A 17,506-nucleotide genomic window follows, 5' to 3' on the forward strand; every position below is an offset into this window, starting at 1 on the left:
TTTTAATTTGATGTCGGTAACGTGTCGAAAAAATATGAGAAAAAAGTACCGGGTTAACCCTTTTTTTATTTAAGTAATCAAAATTAATTTTTTAATTAAAGTAATCAAAATTAAAAATTATTTGCTCAAAAATTATTTGCTCAAAATTGTTTCCCTAATTTACTTTGTTGCTGTTTCATTTAATCTATGAGAAAAATTCCAATTTTTAAAATTACTCTTCCAACGCCCCCCTCATTAAGGTTTTTTGTACTTCAAAATTCAAGTTTTGTGATAAATAAAATTTCCAATTATTTTCTAGAGAGAGTGATTCACAAATGGGAAGTTGAAGGAAACTATTAAAACACGATTTTTATTGAAATTGAGAAAATTTGAAAAATTGAAATGAAACTTGTGAAACATGAAAAAAAATTTTGTTGAGTTTTCCTGAAATTTTTCTAAAAAACTAATTTATTTCGACGGGATCAACGGGCAACATTAATTATACGTTTTTATTAGATCTTTCAAAAACATATTTTTCTCACAAAAAATTAAAAAAAAACCGAAATTTTTGCTATAGAAGTCAGGCCAAAAAGGGCTGCAAGACTATCTCGTGCCCCCTTTTTAACACTTCTTACCCGAAGGAAAAAATGATGATAACTAGGTGGCAAAAAGATGGGAGGAAGGTGGGAAGCCCATAAAGGACGGATCCACTGTATTTTTTCTGTTTCCTACCTTCCTCCCATCTTTTTGCCATCTTTCTACCTCTTTTTTGCCGCCTAGTTATCACCATTTTTTCCTTCAGGCAAAAAAAAACATCGCCTCAAAAAATTCACATAAAATTTAAATATTTCCTGTTTCACTGCTGTAATAATTTGACAAAATATACAAAAGGACCATTATCGATGTTAGAAATTGTGCTAGAAAAACATCTAAAAAACAACTCAACGGACTCTCTACTTTGAATATAAAAAAAGGAAATTGCCAAGTGTGGGCAAACGTATAGCCAACTGTTGCAAGAATGCCATAAATAATTAAGGTTTTAGAAGACAAATATTGATTCATCGCCATTAAAAATAAAACATACTTGATTTTTACATAACTACAAAAACGGGACGAGCCAAATTTCAATTTAAACATTTATCAAATCGAACATTTCCTTTTATTTTCTTCAATAATTTATGTGCAACTCCTCCGCCTCCTCCACTCAAACAAAATATTCACAACAATGATTTTCTTTCATATTCCTCTCGAATTTCTTCCACATTTCTTCCCTTTGTTTCCGGTAATAAGAAAAATATCACCAATACTGCGACAATCTGTAAATCTTATAAATATTTTAAAGAAAAATAGAGGTACAAACCATTGGAACAACGAAGAAAATCGCGTAGGCCATAAACTCAGACGTCATATTTTTGACAGGAAGATAGAATGTTAGAATCAGGAATCGGCTGGAAACAGGGAATTTTGAAGTTAGAAAATTTTTGCAACCAGGAATGGAACAAACAAAATGACTTTATTCCAATAAAACAAACCATAATTATGAAACTGTATTTTTTTAATTAACTGTTTCAACATGTTTTTAAGTTTTTGGTATTTTTTATTGATCCTACTCATAAAAATGAAGCAATCACAATAACATTGTTTTACAAAAACTCACACAACAGCCATAACTGCATTTGTCCAGACAGAAGAAGCCGATCGACAGTTTTGAGGAACCAATTCTCCAGTTATAAACATTGAAAGTGGTCCTGGACCCATTGCGAAGAGGAAATTGAACATACATATTGCAGATATCAAGAAGTATGACACGATTTGGTTCTGCAATAGTTGTTTTTAAAAAATTGCAGAAAACGACTGTTTCAGAAAAATAGTAAAAGCTGTAAGAAATTTGTAAGGGCGATATATACAAGAACCCAAACTAATAGGATTTCATTTCAAATCGAAAATTCCTACATTTGCAAAAATATGTTCAGAAATATTTTGTAAAAACTTGTTTCAAGATGTTCATTTCTTTAAACATTAAAATATTTCTTAATTGATCCCGAATTGGAAAAGATTTTTATTCGAAATTGAAAAAAAAAGCAAAATAGAGATGAATGGATAAGGAAAAACTGTTTTTTTCGCCAAAAACCAAAAAAAAAAACAAAAAAATAATAAAAAAATTACTTATGAAATAGTCTTTTTTTGCAGAAGTGTAAGATTTAAATTTTAAAATGCCTCGATTTTTTAAAATGTATTTTGCCCACCTTCTCCAAAAGCAAAAAAATGGATTTTTACCAAAAATCCTTTTTATGTTTTTGTATTTAGTTGTGTCCAAAGTACCGCTCAGTGAGGCCAACAGAAGTACAGTTAACAAATCATGCAACGTTTGCTTGAAACAAATAAGAAATTCTACTTTGCTTCTAATATTAAGTGGTTGAAAAAGTACAGAAAAAAAAAATTATGAACCGATATAATTTAATTCATGTTTTGATGCTCGAGAAAATTTTCCTGTTTCACATTCATCATTTAAGAGTTTTATGTCTACAAAGTTTTAATGTGTTTTCTCCTCCTAGGCAATGAACCGTAACTTCAAAAACCGTAACTAACCTGAGTTTCAGCAAAAGTATACATCAATCCAACAATCACTACATTAACAACTGCCAAACATCCGAATGTTGATATCAATAATGGTCTTCTCCCGAAATGATCGATAATTTTAGTTGAAACCAAAATTCCAGCGAATGAGAAGAAGCATATAGCAGCATTTGCAATTGCAGCCGTATCTTGTTTCATTCCAACATTCATCAAAATTTCAAAAGCAAATGCATTGATCACAGTAATTCCTGACATTGCCATTGAGAAGGTTACCATCATTCCAAGAAGGGTCCCGCGACGATTGAATGGCGATTTCCAGACGGATATTATAGATTCTTGAGATCTAGTTATTTGATGAGTTTCTATTAGGTTATCAGCAAAAACTTCCGCTTCCGGATCAGAAATTCCATGGTAAAATTTTACAGAAGCAACAATTTTTGCCTTGAACATTGCGTGAAGCTCGTGATGCTTGATATCCTGAGATGCCAAATAGCTGGGACTTTCATGTACCCATGGGAGAATAACGAGTACTGTTGTGTTAATAATTAATTGGAAAAGGTACAGATACCACCAATGTGTCTCATTTCCAAGAACGTTTGGCATTGCCATCACTGCTCCGACAGTTATTGATAATTGCAAAAGGACACCATTGATAAGGGATGACACTCCACGACAGTAGGCGGGGCTGAAATTCAAGAGTTTTTGTATTTTTGGAATTCCAAAAATCAAGTTTCAATGAAATTAAAGTGGTTACTGAAAATTTACACTTTTCAAGAACTATTTCAAAAAAAAACATGTTTCAAGTTGTTTAAATTAGAAATGTAAATTAAATGCAGATATTGAGGATGGTATTTAATATTAACTAATTAATAGTTAATACAAAAAACCGAAAAATCTTAAAAATTTGCGGCGGCACGCCTGTTTAGATAGAATGTCTTCTGAATTTTAAATATGTATGTGTTTCAATTTTCGAAAAAAATCCAACAATTTGAAAGAGGGTCTTGCATTTCTTTGATGTATTATTTGAAAAACAGAAAATGAGAACGAAAACCGATATAAAAATCGATTTAGAAAGTTTCCAGAAAAACGTTATTTCACAAAAATATTTTAACATTTCCTTTATCACGAGCCCTTAATTTTACCGTACTAAATTGAAACTGAGAAGACATTTTTTAATTTTCAAAAAAGAATGCTCTATAGAATCTGCTCTCAAAAGTCAAATTGTGATGAAAAAATCTATTTTTTGCCAATTTTTTTTAAATTTATAAGTGAAGCATTTTCAATAAAGTTTTAAGTTCTCGAGTTTCGATGGTTTCAAGTATTAGAAAGATAAGTATTAAAGAGGGATTAAGGAAGAGATATTCAAAAATATTAAAACATATAGACAAAATCTTGATTATTCTTCTGAAAATGGGTTGAGTTCTATTCTGCGACCCGTCAATTTTTTTTTATTTGGAGAAAAAGGGAGGGGAACAAAAAAGGAATTTGCAATTGATTTGAAAACAAAAAGAGTTTTTGAAAATGCAAAAAATCCAATTTCCTAACCATTGTCATTTTCTTAACTTGAAAAAATACGAAACTGTTTCAAGTTGTTAATATATTTGAGTTTTAGTTAAAAATTGCAATACTTTTGTCGTGAAAATATGGTTCTTACAAAAAATACTTTTCGAATTCACTTAATAACTTTCCGGTCCAATTTCAAAAATTCATTTTTAATATTTTTTGAACTGTTGCAGAATGTCCATGTAAATCAGAGTTGTAAATTTACATTAATCACAAAACACACCTTGATTCAGTAACAAACATTGCCGCAATACCCATTGAAATTGTAATACCAACTCCCATTAAGAACCGGGCAAATATGAATAAAATATGATTGACTATCTGAAAATGGTTTTGAGAAATAAAATAGAAAAGTTACAAAGACGGAATAACTCACCCAAAAACTAACTATTGTGAGCATTGAAGATGTTACTTGGGCAAATAAGGAAACGATTACTCCTTTTTTTCTGCCAAATCTGAATTGTCTACTGTTTCACTATTTCAATTTCTTCGCTTAGTACATAAATTCAATGATATTGTGTTCGAGAGATTTTTTTAAAATTATAATTTTTGAATGGTTTTTTATAAACAATTTCCAATTTGAAGTTAACAAAGTTAAGCTTCTCGTAGTTCTTGATTTGAAAAACAATCACCGTTTCACAGAATTATACAATTTCAGTTGACTTACCTCTCGGCCACTGTCTTAATTAAAAAAGCCCCAGTTGCTGATCCCAAAAAGAAAATCGCAACAATAAAAGACCACTCATTTTCCAAATGACTCAATTCATTATCATCTGGATTGTTGGAATGTTTAGATGCGTTTAGAAACTGCAAAATCATAAATTTAAGGTTTTTGAAAACTTTGTTCTTTTGTTTGAATTTCAAAGTTTGGAAACGGGAATAAAGTATTGATTTTAAACGCACAATTGTTGCAATAAATTTTCAAATTATGTTTCAATTTTTTAAATTTTCGAAAATAGTAGATTTAAAAAAATGAAATTTTTAGCTCTTCTGATTTGAAAACAATATTACATAAAAGTTGTTGCTTTATTAGAACACATTTTAAAACTGTAAATAAATTTTTAACGCATAATTTGAGAAACTGAAAAGTCGGCCTCAAACACATTAAGCTCACTTTGTAAAATTCTCCCTGGGCCGAAATAGTGATTCTATTGTAAATTATGATATATTAATAGCTTATTGAAAATTTCTTACTGCCCTGAAAGCTAGTAAATTGACTGTTTTCAACATTTAACAAAGTGATTTCCCCCTGGCAACACATTCTTTTGTATTCGAATTTGCCACACTGAAAAGCGTCATGTTAAATTAATGTTGTTCCAGATTTACATATGCTAATTTTGAAACAGCAAATAAATTTTTACACATGTTTAAAAAAAAAGGTTATCCAAGAATGTTGATAATGCTGTTAATGTAATAACAGCTAATATTGCACTCACAGAACATGTTTTTTCCTTTTCTTTCTCTGCACTGAAATTTTATATCATAATTTTTCAAATATGATATAATCATAGAATATCTTTTTAAAAACTTTTCTATTTGTTCGAAATTATACAAATTTGTTTAAAACTCAGATATTCACATTTTGAAGCGGTAAATAAATGCAAGAATCTTGTTTCAAAAAAAAAGCCAGTTAAAAATATAGCTAATATAATAACTGCGGACCACAAATTACTACAAAAACAACAATTGGCGTTTGAGGAAACCTTGAAACAGTAAATATATTTTAAAAAATAAATCAAGTATCAAAATATTTTTAATAGTAGAAACTCACTTTGATAAATGCTCCCTGAGCCGGATTAGTGATTAATAGTTGAAAACCGAAGCTAAATGAACTACCAAATGCAACAATTATGGCCATCAACGATGTCCGTATTGGAGGCCATTTTTTGGCTCTTTGTGTTGCTATTATTGCAACATTACCACCTGATGATGACATTCAGTTGCCTGTAAAAATGAAAATTGTGGTCTGGAGAAACAGGCGATTGTCTGTGATTCTATGAATTATTCATGACATCAAACCTTGGTCAATATGACAACAATAGATCATGTTGAAAGTGAAAAGTTAATGGAAGGTTTTATGAGTAATTGAAAGAGTACAAATTCTATTGGGAAGATGAAGGAACAGGTTGTTGGAGTGATGGTTTTTTGTTCTTGAAATATCAGACATTTTCATAAAATAACATTAGAGAATGGAAAAATTTTCAGAAGAGTTTGAAACCGGAAATTTTTTTATAAGTTTCCAAAATTGTTTTACGCTTTTGGCACCGATTGTTACTAATTGTGTACTAAAAATCAGTGATATTCTATAATAATAAATATATTTTTCCGAGAGTTAATTATTTATTTGCAACAACACTTTTTTATGAAAGAATTTGTAATAAAACGGGAACATCAAAAACTGTTTTTCAAATCTAAAAGTAGAACGAATTAAAAATTTCGTAGTTACTTTAATTTTTCTGAAACCCGGAAAAATTATAGGGAAACTGATTGATTCCGGGACCATATTAAAAATAATCAAACGCCTTTGTACTTATTAAGAAATCGAAACAGTGAAATTTTTATGAGATTATTGGAAACAAGTTGGATTAATGGTTTTTTCAACAATTAAGAAAATAAACATTATCAAAAAATAAAAATGCTTTTCTTAAATAAAGCGAGCGGAACAAGAATTAAGTTTTCAGAAACATAGAAAGTTTGAAACCGTAAAATTTTATGCTTATTCGAAAAAAGTTTACACTCTAAATAGGTACGAAGCATCTCAAATTATCCGACAATATCAGTAGAGTTTTTTAAAAACAACGTGATATTTATTATCTTAGAAATAGGATTACAGTGAAACCTCATTTGTTTCAAAACAATTTGCAAGAAACATTGCTATTGAAAGAAAAATTATTTTAGCAAATTTTTGAACTAAAATAAACCAAAATCTTGTTGTTTGAATTAAGGAATAGAAACACCTTGGCTTCGCTTTTGATTTTAGGTTTTATAAAATTAGTACGATTTTAATTGGGAAAAAAGGTACGCAAAAGAAGAATGTTAATGAGTTTTCATTAACATTTATTTGACGACATTGAAACAGCAAAAATTGAAAAAAAAGTGCTGAAACAAGTGTCAATATTTTAGGAAAAAAGAATTCATAACTTTCAGTTGTTGGAAAAAATCGAAAAGTTATGAACTTTAAAAATTGATACTTTTCACTAATTTACCAATAATAATTTTCAACTGTTTTATATGGTTGAGAAAAAAAAATTACAAATGTAAAATTATATGTTCTTAGACGATTTTTTGTACATATTAAATGAAAGAGAGAGAGAGAGGAGAAGCATAATTTCAAATTTACCTGGAAAGTTTAAATTTAACTTTTGAAGTAAAAAACAAAATTTTTTGTGTTTCAACAAGTTTTGAAATACTCAGCAATATTTTCTCACACAGTAAACGTGGTCCTCAATGATCGATGAGCCTTCCAAAAATTTTAATTTGGGATATTTAACAATATACATTTTTATTCTCAAGAAAAATTTTGAGGCTCAAAATATAATTTCATTAAATGGATCTCAAAAATAAAAGTGATAACAATTGTTTGGGCTACCAAAAATTTAAAAGAAAATGCAAAGAAGGTTCAGATAAACTCTCTTTTTGAAATATATCTAAAAACTCGAATGTTTTATACAATGGATCAAGGAGAAAGTGAGAAGAAAAGAGATATGGACGAGAATTTCCGGTGGCCGAGAATTAAATATCCAATATCTTTCCGGTGTGTAATGCAACACTTTTGATGCTGAAAAGCTTTTATCGTTCATTTTGAAATTGCATTTTTTTTGCTGTTTCAATGGTTTTTTATTAGTTTGGAGAATGGTTTTTCGTTGCTACAATGCGGAAAAAAATACTATAAAAAATAATGTAAAGGTTGAACGAAAAAACATAAATATTCTTTTACAACGTTCTCCAAATTTGATTGAAAAAATCGTCGAGCTGTGAAAGTGGAGTGGTATCGAAATACGAATTGCATTAATATGGACCAAAATGTCTGAATAGAAATATAAAAAAAATTAAACAATTTTTCAAGAAACAACAATTAGAGTGTTTTTAATGACACATTAATCCGATTTTCAAATGTTTCACTTTGTACATATTAAAAACCATTCACGCGTTTAGTGTTCACAGCTATTTGGCAACACCTCACAAACTCACAAATTTGCGGGAATCCTTTTTGCTGGGACATCAGTTTTGCTATTTTTTGCTTTTATCGAAAATTTTGGATCATAATGTTTTTTTTTTCATCACGAAAAAATGTTTGAAAAATTGACAAGCGATGTCTCAAATCCAATACCAAATATCAAAGAAATAAACAAAGAAAATCGATTATTTTAGAAGAAAAAATTCCAAAAATTACGTCACTCATTTGCGCAGAAATTTGAATATAATTTGCCCGTTTCTTTGATTTTTGCAAAATTATGAAATTTTAAAGTATTTTTTAAAGTTTGCAAACAAATTGAGAGGCACGTAAGAGTATTCTGTTAATTATATGCAAGACTATAAAAACAAAGTGAAAAATTTAATAGGCGGATGATATTTTAGTATTTTAATTGTTGTTTCCTAAAACACGGTATATGGGACTCCAACGAGCAAATAATATCAGTAGGATTTTTCAAAAAATTTTAAAACTTTTTTAAATGTATGCTGAGAAAGTAGGAGAAACTCAGTTTCCCCTATCATTATTTTGAAAGTCTATTAAAAATTTTTGATGCTTCTACGTTTTTCATATTTTAATTTTGTCTTAATTACCTACATATTACATGAAAAATTTTCAAAAAATCCAATTTTGTTTTGTTAAAATTTATCCATTTCCAATGGCTCAATTTGGTCAATTGGAACATATAACTTTTCGTTTTTTTAGTTTTCAATTTCCAAAACGTGAAAGTTCAAAAAATTACATGAAATGTTGACTAAAGTTCGGGAAGTCTGATAACAAAATTTGGTTTTTTTCTGAATCATTATGTGTGCAATAAAAAAATTTGCCATTATTCCACAGTGTTTTATCGCTTTCAATTTTTTTTTCATTTACTGATAGTGTGTAATACGAAAAGTAAAAATTCATTGGAAAGTAAACCCGTAAGTACATAAAAGTCAAAAATTTTTAAATATTAACATTCCCGGAAGGAACCCTCAGTAGAAATTGATTTAAAATAATAATAAAAAAAGTTAAGCGAAAGTCTTCTCTTCTGTGAACTTTTCATCCTTTTCCTCTTCCAATGGCTCAATGGGTGCAGCGATTGTATTGTTGTGTGTCCGACATAAAACTGCAAACATTGCAGCAATTCCGATTAAAAGTCCGACAATTAGAATGATTATCCAAGTGGTAACTGTCAGATATGGAGAGATGAATAGAATTACACAAGATGCCACGCACTGAAAATGAAAATTTCAAATGTTTCACTGTGCCCAAATAAGATCCAAATTAAGAATTGATTTTTAGTGCTTTGATCAATTCCCGATATATTCAATTGGCTCACCTGATAAATTCTCGTGAGACTGAAAATTTCAGCTCGAAAGTCTGGAACAGCAATCTGGCAGATGACAGATCTTGTCATGGTAATCGTGAAGTCAGCGAATCCGAGAAGGAATCCGATGATCATCGAGAGATAACGGCTGAAAATGTTTTACTGTAAAGACAGATAGAGACGCATAAGTTTTGAGCGACCAACACCTCACTGTTTCATACAATTGTTATATGGCCAATCAAAAACAGTGCATTCGCTAATTCATCTAATCGAGATTTCAGAGATAAAGTTAAAAATCAACCAAAAAATGAGATTTTAAACTTGACTACATATAGCGGCACAAGCAAAAGATTCTCTTAATTATTGCAAACTCTTTTAAAATTTTGCTTAATTTTCATTTTGTTAACCTTATAAATATCTCAAAATTGTTCTTAGAAAGTGAAAACCAACAAAAACAAAATTTTAACCCCTGCTTGAATTCATTTGAGGTCGAATATTCAAAATTCAGGTAATTTCAGCAATTTTCGCTTTTCAAATCAAAATTTTCGAATTTTTCTATATGATAAATTTAAATTTAAAATTTGAAACTGTTATTTTCAGTAATTTCTCCCAATCAACTACTCTACCTCCATAATCCGAACTTTTGAAATTTTATACTGTTTCAATACATTGACTAATTTCCTACAGAAACCTAAAAAAATAGTCATACTTTAATCAAAATACCTTCAATCAAAATGAAAGTTTTATTGAGATAAAGAAACATTTTTCTATAATCCGGCTTTAATTTGTTATGAAAAAGTTAAAATAACTTGTCGCAAAGGTTCACATTTTATACTGTATTAATATCTCTACAAAAACTTTCTATTACAAATTGCCTCACTCAATGTACTCGTTGGTTTCTACCCTCCTTTAAGTGAGCACATTTTTTATCAGGATTCTCTGGCTTCAAAACCACATCCCCATGTCTCCTTACCTTGGTGTAATCCATAAATTCGCGAGATCACTAGTCGGTCGTTGTGTTGCCTGATTTGGCACCGAACAGTACACCAAGAACAAAACGATTGCCATGGATGTACAGTGAACCGCCATCGGTACGATAAGCTTGTATTTGTGCAATCTTTTGATCATCGGCCTGATGAACATGGCGCCTGGAACATTCACGTCATTGATGACGGTTTGGTTTCTGAACTGATTAGGTATCAGTTCGTAATTAAGTGTACTAATAGGGGGGAAGACAAACGGTTACATTCGAGGTCATCGTAATGTGATGATTTGCAAGTTTTTGCATGTTTCTCATGCAAACAACCAACGAATTCGTGGCCACAAAAAAACGCTCACTGTTTCACTGATAATTAATAGATGAGTTTGATTTATTATTGTACTAATCCGCCTTTTGCTAATATAGCTAATGAAAATTCTTTGAAACAGTAATTTAATCATTTCTCACTCACTCAAAAAAGCGGCCAATCCAGACGACAGAAGGTACAGTGCAATAATGTAGACATCAGATGCAGTTTCAGATGTAAAAGACAATGAAGTTGGGTAGATACCGTACATGAATGATACCATACATCCCATGTAAACATATGTGAAGATTAGAAGAGAAGTGTTCAAATGAGAAAAGGACTTTCCGAAACGTTCTGAAAATGTTTATATGTTTATATGAAATCCTGTTTCACTATAGTTTTATAACAGTTGAAAAAGTTTTGTAGTCAGTAGAACGACGCCAACGATATTCTAAAATTGTTAAATTTAACAGTCTGAATGTTGAAGTAAAAAGAAAAAAAAATCTGACTCATTTCAGCAACTGTTGAGAGAAAAACATAAAACCTTGATAGTTGTTTGCTTTAATAATATTTTGAAACTGTAATTTTTTTGAAAATTTCTATCCAGGTTTTTGGTTTCGATGAACTAAAGGTCTAGCTCCACAGATTGAAAAATTTCGATTATTTTTAAAGAAAATGGCTCGTATTGACTATATATTACTTTAAGAAATTGAGCAATTCTGCGAAATGCCTTATTTTAACTCCAATTTTTTGAGAAAAAAACTGAGTAACCTGTAAAGTTTTTTCTAGGTTTCCCCTTTGTAACTTTAAACAAACTATACTTTTCTACTTTGGTGTTCGGAATATAGAGGTCAGAAACAAGAAATATCTGAGTAGTTCTAGTTATATGCATGCGAAATTAATATAGCTTGATTTTCTTTTGGCTTCAAAATATTTTGAAACTGAAATTTTTTTACAGAATTTTTTTGTTAAAATAGATTTTAAGTTCCATTTCGAGTTTATCCGAATTACATTTTTTGCTTAATTGTTGACTGGCATACACTCCCTTTACATATAGTTATTCAATTTCAAATTCAAAAAAGAAAAAAATAGGGGCAGGTTATATTTTTAGAACTTTCTTTTGGCTGCTTTTTTTTCTTTTAGTTTTATCTTCAAAGTAAGATGACCCCAATAGCTTTCTTGTTTTCTGGTTTCTCTTTTATCGAAATCATGAAACAGACAAGTTTTTAAGTTTTCAGAAAATTTGTTTCATTCAAAAATTTTTATTTAAAAAAAATCAAAAACTTACTGAATTGAGCCATCATTGAAGGTGTAACTCTTTGAGTGTTCAATGCAATTGAATCAAACTGCTTTGTTGGCAAAAACGTGAATAAAACCACAGAAACCACAGTCAGGGTCATCAATGAAAAGTAGATCACTTGCACAACATGCTCATCGAAATTCAAAAAGTGTCCGTCAAAAGTGTGTGGAACGAAATGAAATACAAAAAGCATAGTGACACCTCCGAAGAAGAGACTTGTATGTCCCAATCCGGTTTCAAGAGCCGAATTCGAGTCGATGGTTCGGCGGGAAGAGTGCTCCGAGAGATAGGTTCCCTCTGCACTGTTGTACACTGGAAATATAATTTCTCTCAATAAATCAAAATTGAACAAATCTGGTTGTTTTTACATGCCTAGCAAAACAGCAAAAAATTTAAGAAAAAAAATATACTGAATCAGTTGGTTTACATAAACCAATCTGTTTTTTAGAACGATTCTGTAAAAACACTAGTTTTTTTAACAAAAAAAGAGTTATCATAACTTCATTTCATTAGTTTTCAAATTTTGTTTTTTTTTCAAGCTTTTTTCAGAAAATATTTTTAAACGGTTTTTTTTAGAGCGTAAATATCTGATTTTTTTTCAGATTTCTTCGTTGTTGTGTAGTTGCTGTTCTTCAAAATATTTTTTTTATTTTGAAAAACTACCACTTTAATTTTTGTTGTATTTTTTAGACTTAAGTTAAAAATAATAATTCCTAATTGTAAGCCTTAAAACAAAAATGGTTGGTCGCGTTTAGGGGTGGCTATAGGTCGACCTAGGTCGACCTGCGACCTGCGACCTAGCGACCTAGGTCGCTTTGCGACCTGCGACCTAGCGACCTGGGTCGCTTTGCGACCTGCGACCTAGCGACCTGGGTCGCTTTGCGACCTGCGACCTAGCGACCTGGGTCGCTTTGCGACCTGCGATCTAGCGACCTGGGTCGCTTTGCGACCTGCGACCTAGCGACCTGGGTCGCTTTGCGACCTGCGACCTAGCGACCTGGGTCGCTTTGCGACCTGCGACCTAGCGACCTGGGTCGCTTTGCGACCTGCGACCTAGCGACCTGGGTCGCTTTGCGACCTGCGACCTAGCGACCTGCGACCTAGCGACCTGGGTCGCTTTGCGACCTGCGACCTAGCGACCTGCGACCTAGCGACCTGGGTCGCTTTGCGACCTGCGACCTAGCGACCTGGGTCGCTTTGCGACCTGCGACCTAGCGACCTGCGACCTAGCGACCTGGGTCGCTTTGCGACCTGCGACCTAGCGACCTGGGTCGCTTTGCGACCTGCGACCTAGCGACCTGGGTCGCTTTGCGACCTGCGACCTAGCGACCTAGGTCGCATTGCGATCTGAATTACCGACATTTTGTTCTCTTTCGGTTTTGATTCACTTGAGTTGTTAAAATCCGTATAACTCGAAAACTAAAGATTGCAGAATATGTATATTCCACTAACATTTTCTCTATTAAGATTTTATAAGTTTATGCGTTGTTTCTAAAATTTCATTTTCCACTTTTCGAATTAAAAACGTAAAAAAAAGCACAGAACAAAGCATTGATTTTTACAAATTCTACAATTCTACAAAAAAAAATTGAAATTTAGAAAGTTAAAACATTTCGGGGGAACGAAACCCATAAGTACCATAGTTTTCAAGTTGAAACAATTTTAGTCAGCAGCAAATCCGGCGGATGTCGGCTGTTCTAACTTTTTTCGACAAGGTGTCTTATGGATAAGAAATCGAAAGCAATGTAAAATAAATGATTTGTAGCAATTTGTTAGTATACATATTCTGCCATCTTATGTAGTTTTCGAGTTATACTGATTTTAACAACTCAAGTGAATCAAAACCGAAAGAGCACAAAATGTCAGTACTTTAGGTCGCAAAGCGACCCAGGTCGCTAGGTCGCAGGTCGCAAAGCGACCTAGGTCGCTAGGTCGCAAACAACCTTATGAAGTCTGAGACTAAAATTCAACAAATTTTCCTTTTCAATTGCTTAATTTTTATGATATACTCTCTGTAACTTAAACTACACTCATCCAAAATTTCCCAAACTTTCTCCCTTCAAAGTACATTCAAATCAGAACCTGTTGCCCCTTAAATCAGAAGTATGCCCAAATTTTCACGTGAGTGATACTTTCTAGAAGATAGAGAAAGTCTACAATGACATCAGTAATTTTTTGTTGATTTTCACAGTTTCCCGTTCAAAGTAACAGTCTCGTGATATTAGTCATTGTTATTAAAAAACAAAAACAGGATTGCTATGTGAAACTATAATCATTAAATTTATAGTTCTGGAATTGAAAAAAATTCAAATTTCGATAAGAGATAATTTGAAATTAGGAACTTTTTGGTTACTGGAGCCATATTGGAGAGTTTAATAATTTTTTTGTATTGACGAATATAGAAATTCCTTAATTTATTTTCTTAAAAGTTACCGTGCTTCATCTATTAGTCTTGCATGCATGTAAGACTAATAGAGGAAATACGGTAATTGTTCTGAAAAAGTAACTACAGTTTCATGTAATTGATATATTTTCGAAACGTTTCAATTTCAATTGGTGGTTTGATAGAAGGAACTTTAGCTAAAAACAAAATCACCTTTTATTAACTTTATGAAAATGTTTCCAGTTTTTTTTATTCCTCGAAGTTTTGAAAAACTCACTTGCATAGGCAAAACCCAGTAGTAGTTGAGACGAATAGAATATGTATGAATTGACATGAATATAGGCAATATAGCAGGTTGTAAATAGTACTGACGATAGAACCAACATGGATTTTGAGGAAATGTAGTATTGAATTGTGGCGGTGAATAGGGAAAAGAAGGCGAATGAGATATACTGGATGGCTTGGCTGAAAACTTGAAAAATTACCGGTGAGATTTTGAGTAATTGCTCTATTTAACTAAAAAAAAGGCCAAAAACCAATTTTCATAATGAGTCAAAAAAATTTACTGTTTCACATAGTTATTGTAAAAATTGTTTTATTGCTAAAAAATTGCTAAATGTTTCAGATTTGTTTCTAAAGTTTGAAAAATTATCGATCTTGATTTTTCACAAAAAATTACTTTTGAGATTTTTATAACAAACGAACTTTCCACGACTTTCCAACTCAAACTCACCCATAATATCCAGCATATTCACTAATTCTATCAGGATTCTTTGTACTAACTGAGTGAAGTACACTTTCAGCCATCATAGATTGTACATCATAACCCAAAAACATGAATGTCGTTCCAATTGACATCATGAATACTGATATGAGCTCATGTCTACGCGGAGTTAATTGTAGAAGCATGGTGAGCCTGAAATGTGAAAGTTTGAGATTTATGAAGAAGGAAAAAAAGCTGATAGCGGAAATATTGAGAAAAATATTTAAACAATTCATTTTCTATTTCTAAATGTAAATTTGGGTTAGCAAATTGCCTGGAAAAGCAATATCAACAGCGTGAGTGCAAGTTTTTTTTTGTTTATTTGCAGCTTGGGTCTCAATTATTTCAAACTTTTTCCATAAAAAATGTTTTTAAAAGTTATTGAACAGCACCCAAATATAAAATTGAACCAAAAATTAAAAAAAAATTATTCCGTTTCAGCATGAATTTTTATTATTTATAAACTTCTAGAAGGGCTATGTTGATTATTAGAGCTTTATCAATCTTTCATTTTTTAGATAAAAAACGTCCAGAAAATGTTGAAAACAAACTGGGTTCTTAAAAAAGAAAAACTACTTTTTGTTTCTGTAATTACAAAATTTTTTTAAATTTGATTTTTTTTAATTCGTAGCCATAGATCTTTGTAACATACCGTTTTTTACTTTTAATAATTGTTTTCAAAACATTTTCAAAATTAAAAAAAAAAACTTTTGAAAAGCTATCCTATTGCAGAAAAAAAGACTCACAAATAAAAAAAATCTTCAGTTTCAGTATGTTTTCTTATTTTACTCAAATTTTCTAGCAGGGTTCCTTGGCTCTTGATCTGAATCGAATTACTTTTTTTAATAGGACTACAGTTTCACAGTGATAATACGTTTTTACATTCGTAGAAAGGTAAAAAGGTCAGATTTTTCATCTCAAAAGGCTATGTTTCGAAAAAAACAAACACTTCGAGTGACCGTTGTTTTTTTTGGAAAACAAAGAATGTCGAAACTGGGCGGAGCCTAAATGGAAGAATGTAGGACGATGAGAGTAAGAAAAAGACTGATTGGTATGATTGATATGAAAATTTGTGAAAAGAATTCTAACTTTCAGGATTCTTCGAAAAATGTTCGGAAACTATTCAAAGAAGGAGTATCATCAATGGGAAAATTGTTTAAAAATTTAGAATGTGTACTCAAACTTCCAATTATCGCAAAAGAAAAACGGGAAAAATCCGTTAACATTCAGCAGTTTAAGTCAGAAAAATCGTCGAAAATGCTTTAAAACTTATGTAGAGAATTTTTTAAATAGTTTTCTTAAACCTTCTAAGAAAGAAAACAAATTAAAGTTCGAAATAAATACATTTAAATAGATATTTCGTTGAACGAAAATGGCCTAGAAATCGTGTGGTGGCCTAGGTTTCATATGCGCGCGAAATTCAAATTCAACCACTTTCAGCCACTTTCGTCGATTTCAACGGCTAAATGCTGAATATTAACGGATTTTTCCCGTTGGAAGTTTGAATACAAATACTACATTTTAAAACAATTTCCCCATTGACGATACTCCTTCTTCAACCATCCAACTATTTCTTAATTTTAGAGATGCGCTCAAATTGGGATTGTGAAACATTTGGAAAATAGTTTCAAAGTCCTAACTGAAAAAGTTCGAAATTAGATTTTCTCGCCAAGAATCAACACATTTTTAGGGATAATTCGAAAAATAAAACGTTAAAACAGAAAGTTAAAAGTTTAAAGGTTTCATGTTTCCTAGAAAAAGTATCACATGTGCCATCGGGAAAACCAATACAAAACTATCGAAATGATCCTTTTAACAACTAACAAAAACAGAACAATATTTTTTAAATTCAAATTAAATGAGAAATGAGAAATGTCGTAAAAAAATTCCTTGATATTGGAATATAGCCCTGGTATATACGAGCCACAAAAATCACAAAAATCAGCGGAAACTAATTTCCCTTTAATAATAAAAATGCGTCTACTGTAATAACATATGGGCGGAACATGTTTTTTTTTCACAAAAATGCCGAAGTTGGGCGGAGCCTAAGTGATTAGGCGAGTGAGATGAGAGATGGATTGATAGGAAGTTTTGGCGGAGAAAAATCAAAAATTTATCAAAAAACTTTTGGTGTTGAGATATCTGGAATACTTT

The 17,506-nt window shown here is 31.2% G+C and overlaps 2 protein-coding genes and 75 non-coding genes across 77 annotated transcripts; 48 read left to right on the plus strand and 29 right to left on the minus strand.

Moving 5' to 3' along the window:
- Nucleotides 1–17: 17 nt before the first annotated feature.
- 21ur-7075 lies at nt 18–38 on the plus strand. Its single transcript, NR_057706.1, has one exon.
- Nucleotides 39–215: 177 nt separating this feature from the next.
- 21ur-14947 lies at nt 216–236 on the plus strand. Its single transcript, NR_057707.1, has one exon.
- A 95-nt stretch (nt 237–331) lies between these two features.
- Nucleotides 332–352, minus strand: 21ur-2877. Its single transcript, NR_057708.1, has one exon.
- A 523-nt stretch (nt 353–875) lies between these two features.
- On the plus strand, nt 876–896 carry 21ur-11011. Its single transcript, NR_057709.1, has one exon.
- Nucleotides 877–897, plus strand: 21ur-547. The gene has a single exon (NR_057710.1).
- A 119-nt stretch (nt 898–1,016) lies between these two features.
- Y37A1A.3 (Major facilitator superfamily (MFS) profile domain-containing protein) lies at nt 1,017–6,082 on the minus strand. Its single transcript, NM_070274.7, has 8 exons — nt 5,891–6,082; nt 4,787–4,926; nt 4,496–4,574; nt 4,343–4,440; nt 2,569–3,241; nt 1,637–1,797; nt 1,340–1,427; nt 1,017–1,295 (listed from the first exon to the last, which is right to left on the minus strand). Exons 1-8 carry the CDS (start codon nt 6,053–6,055, stop codon nt 1,197–1,199), a joined length of 1,503 nt encoding a protein of 500 aa, NP_502675.4. The 5' UTR covers nt 6,056–6,082; the 3' UTR covers nt 1,017–1,196.
- 21ur-12003 lies at nt 1,033–1,053 on the plus strand. The gene has a single exon (NR_057711.1).
- Nucleotides 1,034–1,054, plus strand: 21ur-679. The gene has a single exon (NR_057712.1).
- Nucleotides 1,037–1,057, plus strand: 21ur-14393. The gene has a single exon (NR_057713.1).
- Nucleotides 1,461–1,481, minus strand: 21ur-5917. Its single transcript, NR_057714.1, has one exon.
- 21ur-13913 lies at nt 1,462–1,482 on the minus strand. Its single transcript, NR_057715.1, has one exon.
- Nucleotides 1,590–1,610, plus strand: 21ur-3602. Its single transcript, NR_057716.1, has one exon.
- 21ur-5446 lies at nt 1,880–1,900 on the plus strand. The gene has a single exon (NR_057717.1).
- 21ur-890 lies at nt 2,015–2,035 on the plus strand. The gene has a single exon (NR_057718.1).
- 21ur-7593 lies at nt 2,016–2,036 on the plus strand. The gene has a single exon (NR_057719.1).
- Nucleotides 2,336–2,356, minus strand: 21ur-2328. The gene has a single exon (NR_057720.1).
- Nucleotides 2,337–2,357, minus strand: 21ur-9566. The gene has a single exon (NR_057721.1).
- 21ur-14661 lies at nt 2,339–2,359 on the minus strand. Its single transcript, NR_057722.1, has one exon.
- 21ur-10561 lies at nt 2,340–2,360 on the minus strand. Its single transcript, NR_057723.1, has one exon.
- Nucleotides 2,517–2,537, plus strand: 21ur-1852. Its single transcript, NR_057724.1, has one exon.
- 21ur-1946 lies at nt 3,397–3,417 on the plus strand. Its single transcript, NR_057725.1, has one exon.
- Nucleotides 3,879–3,899, plus strand: 21ur-5559. Its single transcript, NR_057726.1, has one exon.
- On the plus strand, nt 4,182–4,202 carry 21ur-1719. Its single transcript, NR_057727.1, has one exon.
- Nucleotides 4,330–4,350, plus strand: 21ur-3274. Its single transcript, NR_057728.1, has one exon.
- Nucleotides 4,633–4,653, plus strand: 21ur-7393. Its single transcript, NR_057729.1, has one exon.
- Nucleotides 4,798–4,818, plus strand: 21ur-10329. Its single transcript, NR_057730.1, has one exon.
- Nucleotides 5,012–5,032, minus strand: 21ur-1220. The gene has a single exon (NR_057731.1).
- 21ur-4103 lies at nt 5,103–5,123 on the minus strand. Its single transcript, NR_057732.1, has one exon.
- 21ur-8709 lies at nt 5,645–5,665 on the minus strand. Its single transcript, NR_057733.1, has one exon.
- A 187-nt stretch (nt 6,083–6,269) lies between the features above and the next one.
- On the minus strand, nt 6,270–6,290 carry 21ur-12559. Its single transcript, NR_057734.1, has one exon.
- Nucleotides 6,291–6,602: 312 nt separating this feature from the next.
- On the minus strand, nt 6,603–6,623 carry 21ur-6497. Its single transcript, NR_057735.1, has one exon.
- A 132-nt stretch (nt 6,624–6,755) lies between these two features.
- Nucleotides 6,756–6,776, minus strand: 21ur-2190. The gene has a single exon (NR_057736.1).
- Nucleotides 6,777–7,131: 355 nt separating this feature from the next.
- Nucleotides 7,132–7,152, minus strand: 21ur-8874. The gene has a single exon (NR_057737.1).
- Nucleotides 7,153–7,390: 238 nt separating this feature from the next.
- Nucleotides 7,391–7,411, plus strand: 21ur-9644. Its single transcript, NR_057738.1, has one exon.
- Nucleotides 7,412–7,551: 140 nt separating this feature from the next.
- 21ur-4084 lies at nt 7,552–7,572 on the plus strand. The gene has a single exon (NR_057739.1).
- A 414-nt stretch (nt 7,573–7,986) lies between these two features.
- On the plus strand, nt 7,987–8,007 carry 21ur-885. Its single transcript, NR_057740.1, has one exon.
- A 270-nt stretch (nt 8,008–8,277) lies between these two features.
- 21ur-4855 lies at nt 8,278–8,298 on the plus strand. The gene has a single exon (NR_057741.1).
- A 900-nt stretch (nt 8,299–9,198) lies between these two features.
- Nucleotides 9,199–15,505, minus strand: Y37A1A.2 (ADP,ATP carrier protein). The gene is made up of 7 exons (NM_070275.7): nt 15,323–15,505; nt 14,867–15,054; nt 12,195–12,518; nt 11,072–11,260; nt 10,594–10,768; nt 9,633–9,768; nt 9,199–9,528 (listed from the first exon to the last, which is right to left on the minus strand). Exons 1-7 carry the CDS (start codon nt 15,496–15,498, stop codon nt 9,322–9,324), a joined length of 1,395 nt encoding a protein of 464 aa, NP_502676.4. The 5' UTR covers nt 15,499–15,505; the 3' UTR covers nt 9,199–9,321.
- On the plus strand, nt 9,591–9,611 carry 21ur-12783. The gene has a single exon (NR_057742.1).
- On the plus strand, nt 9,592–9,612 carry 21ur-14528. The gene has a single exon (NR_057743.1).
- Nucleotides 9,593–9,613, plus strand: 21ur-1651. The gene has a single exon (NR_057744.1).
- On the plus strand, nt 9,596–9,616 carry 21ur-2944. Its single transcript, NR_057745.1, has one exon.
- On the minus strand, nt 9,802–9,822 carry 21ur-3401. The gene has a single exon (NR_057746.1).
- On the plus strand, nt 9,878–9,898 carry 21ur-5862. Its single transcript, NR_057747.1, has one exon.
- Nucleotides 10,319–10,339, minus strand: 21ur-10224. The gene has a single exon (NR_057748.1).
- Nucleotides 10,324–10,344, plus strand: 21ur-5248. The gene has a single exon (NR_057749.1).
- On the plus strand, nt 10,501–10,521 carry 21ur-1874. The gene has a single exon (NR_057750.1).
- On the plus strand, nt 10,505–10,525 carry 21ur-14734. The gene has a single exon (NR_057751.1).
- 21ur-7726 lies at nt 10,981–11,001 on the minus strand. The gene has a single exon (NR_057752.1).
- Nucleotides 11,003–11,023, plus strand: 21ur-3917. The gene has a single exon (NR_057753.1).
- Nucleotides 11,006–11,026, plus strand: 21ur-1922. Its single transcript, NR_057754.1, has one exon.
- 21ur-6818 lies at nt 11,337–11,357 on the plus strand. Its single transcript, NR_057755.1, has one exon.
- On the minus strand, nt 11,421–11,441 carry 21ur-5922. Its single transcript, NR_057756.1, has one exon.
- 21ur-13783 lies at nt 11,422–11,442 on the minus strand. Its single transcript, NR_057757.1, has one exon.
- On the minus strand, nt 11,784–11,804 carry 21ur-6741. The gene has a single exon (NR_057758.1).
- Nucleotides 12,056–12,076, minus strand: 21ur-527. Its single transcript, NR_057759.1, has one exon.
- On the minus strand, nt 12,524–12,544 carry 21ur-14069. Its single transcript, NR_057760.1, has one exon.
- Nucleotides 12,660–12,680, plus strand: 21ur-12936. Its single transcript, NR_057761.1, has one exon.
- Nucleotides 12,661–12,681, plus strand: 21ur-5518. The gene has a single exon (NR_057762.1).
- 21ur-10321 lies at nt 12,819–12,839 on the plus strand. The gene has a single exon (NR_057763.1).
- Nucleotides 14,390–14,410, minus strand: 21ur-12729. The gene has a single exon (NR_057764.1).
- 21ur-8907 lies at nt 14,439–14,459 on the plus strand. Its single transcript, NR_057765.1, has one exon.
- On the plus strand, nt 14,442–14,462 carry 21ur-9533. The gene has a single exon (NR_057766.1).
- 21ur-3542 lies at nt 14,760–14,780 on the plus strand. The gene has a single exon (NR_057767.1).
- 21ur-558 lies at nt 14,760–14,780 on the minus strand. Its single transcript, NR_057768.1, has one exon.
- Nucleotides 14,761–14,781, plus strand: 21ur-926. Its single transcript, NR_057769.1, has one exon.
- On the plus strand, nt 14,764–14,784 carry 21ur-4180. Its single transcript, NR_057770.1, has one exon.
- 21ur-6404 lies at nt 15,203–15,223 on the plus strand. The gene has a single exon (NR_057771.1).
- A 133-nt stretch (nt 15,506–15,638) lies between the features above and the next one.
- On the plus strand, nt 15,639–15,659 carry 21ur-11200. Its single transcript, NR_057772.1, has one exon.
- A 170-nt stretch (nt 15,660–15,829) lies between these two features.
- On the plus strand, nt 15,830–15,850 carry 21ur-10149. The gene has a single exon (NR_057773.1).
- Nucleotides 15,835–15,855, plus strand: 21ur-14849. The gene has a single exon (NR_057774.1).
- Nucleotides 15,856–16,159: 304 nt separating this feature from the next.
- 21ur-12057 lies at nt 16,160–16,180 on the plus strand. Its single transcript, NR_057775.1, has one exon.
- 21ur-2351 lies at nt 16,161–16,181 on the plus strand. Its single transcript, NR_057776.1, has one exon.
- A 716-nt stretch (nt 16,182–16,897) lies between these two features.
- On the minus strand, nt 16,898–16,918 carry 21ur-6953. The gene has a single exon (NR_057777.1).
- 21ur-4895 lies at nt 16,899–16,919 on the minus strand. Its single transcript, NR_057778.1, has one exon.
- Nucleotides 16,920–17,118: 199 nt separating this feature from the next.
- On the minus strand, nt 17,119–17,139 carry 21ur-5167. The gene has a single exon (NR_057779.1).
- Nucleotide 17,140: 1 nt separating this feature from the next.
- On the plus strand, nt 17,141–17,161 carry 21ur-11747. The gene has a single exon (NR_057780.1).
- Nucleotides 17,162–17,506: the final 345 nt, after the last annotated feature.

Source organism: Caenorhabditis elegans, chromosome IV, assembly GCF_000002985.6.
Source record: "Caenorhabditis elegans chromosome IV".
Classification (NCBI taxonomy): Eukaryota; Metazoa; Nematoda; class Chromadorea; order Rhabditida; family Rhabditidae; genus Caenorhabditis; species Caenorhabditis elegans.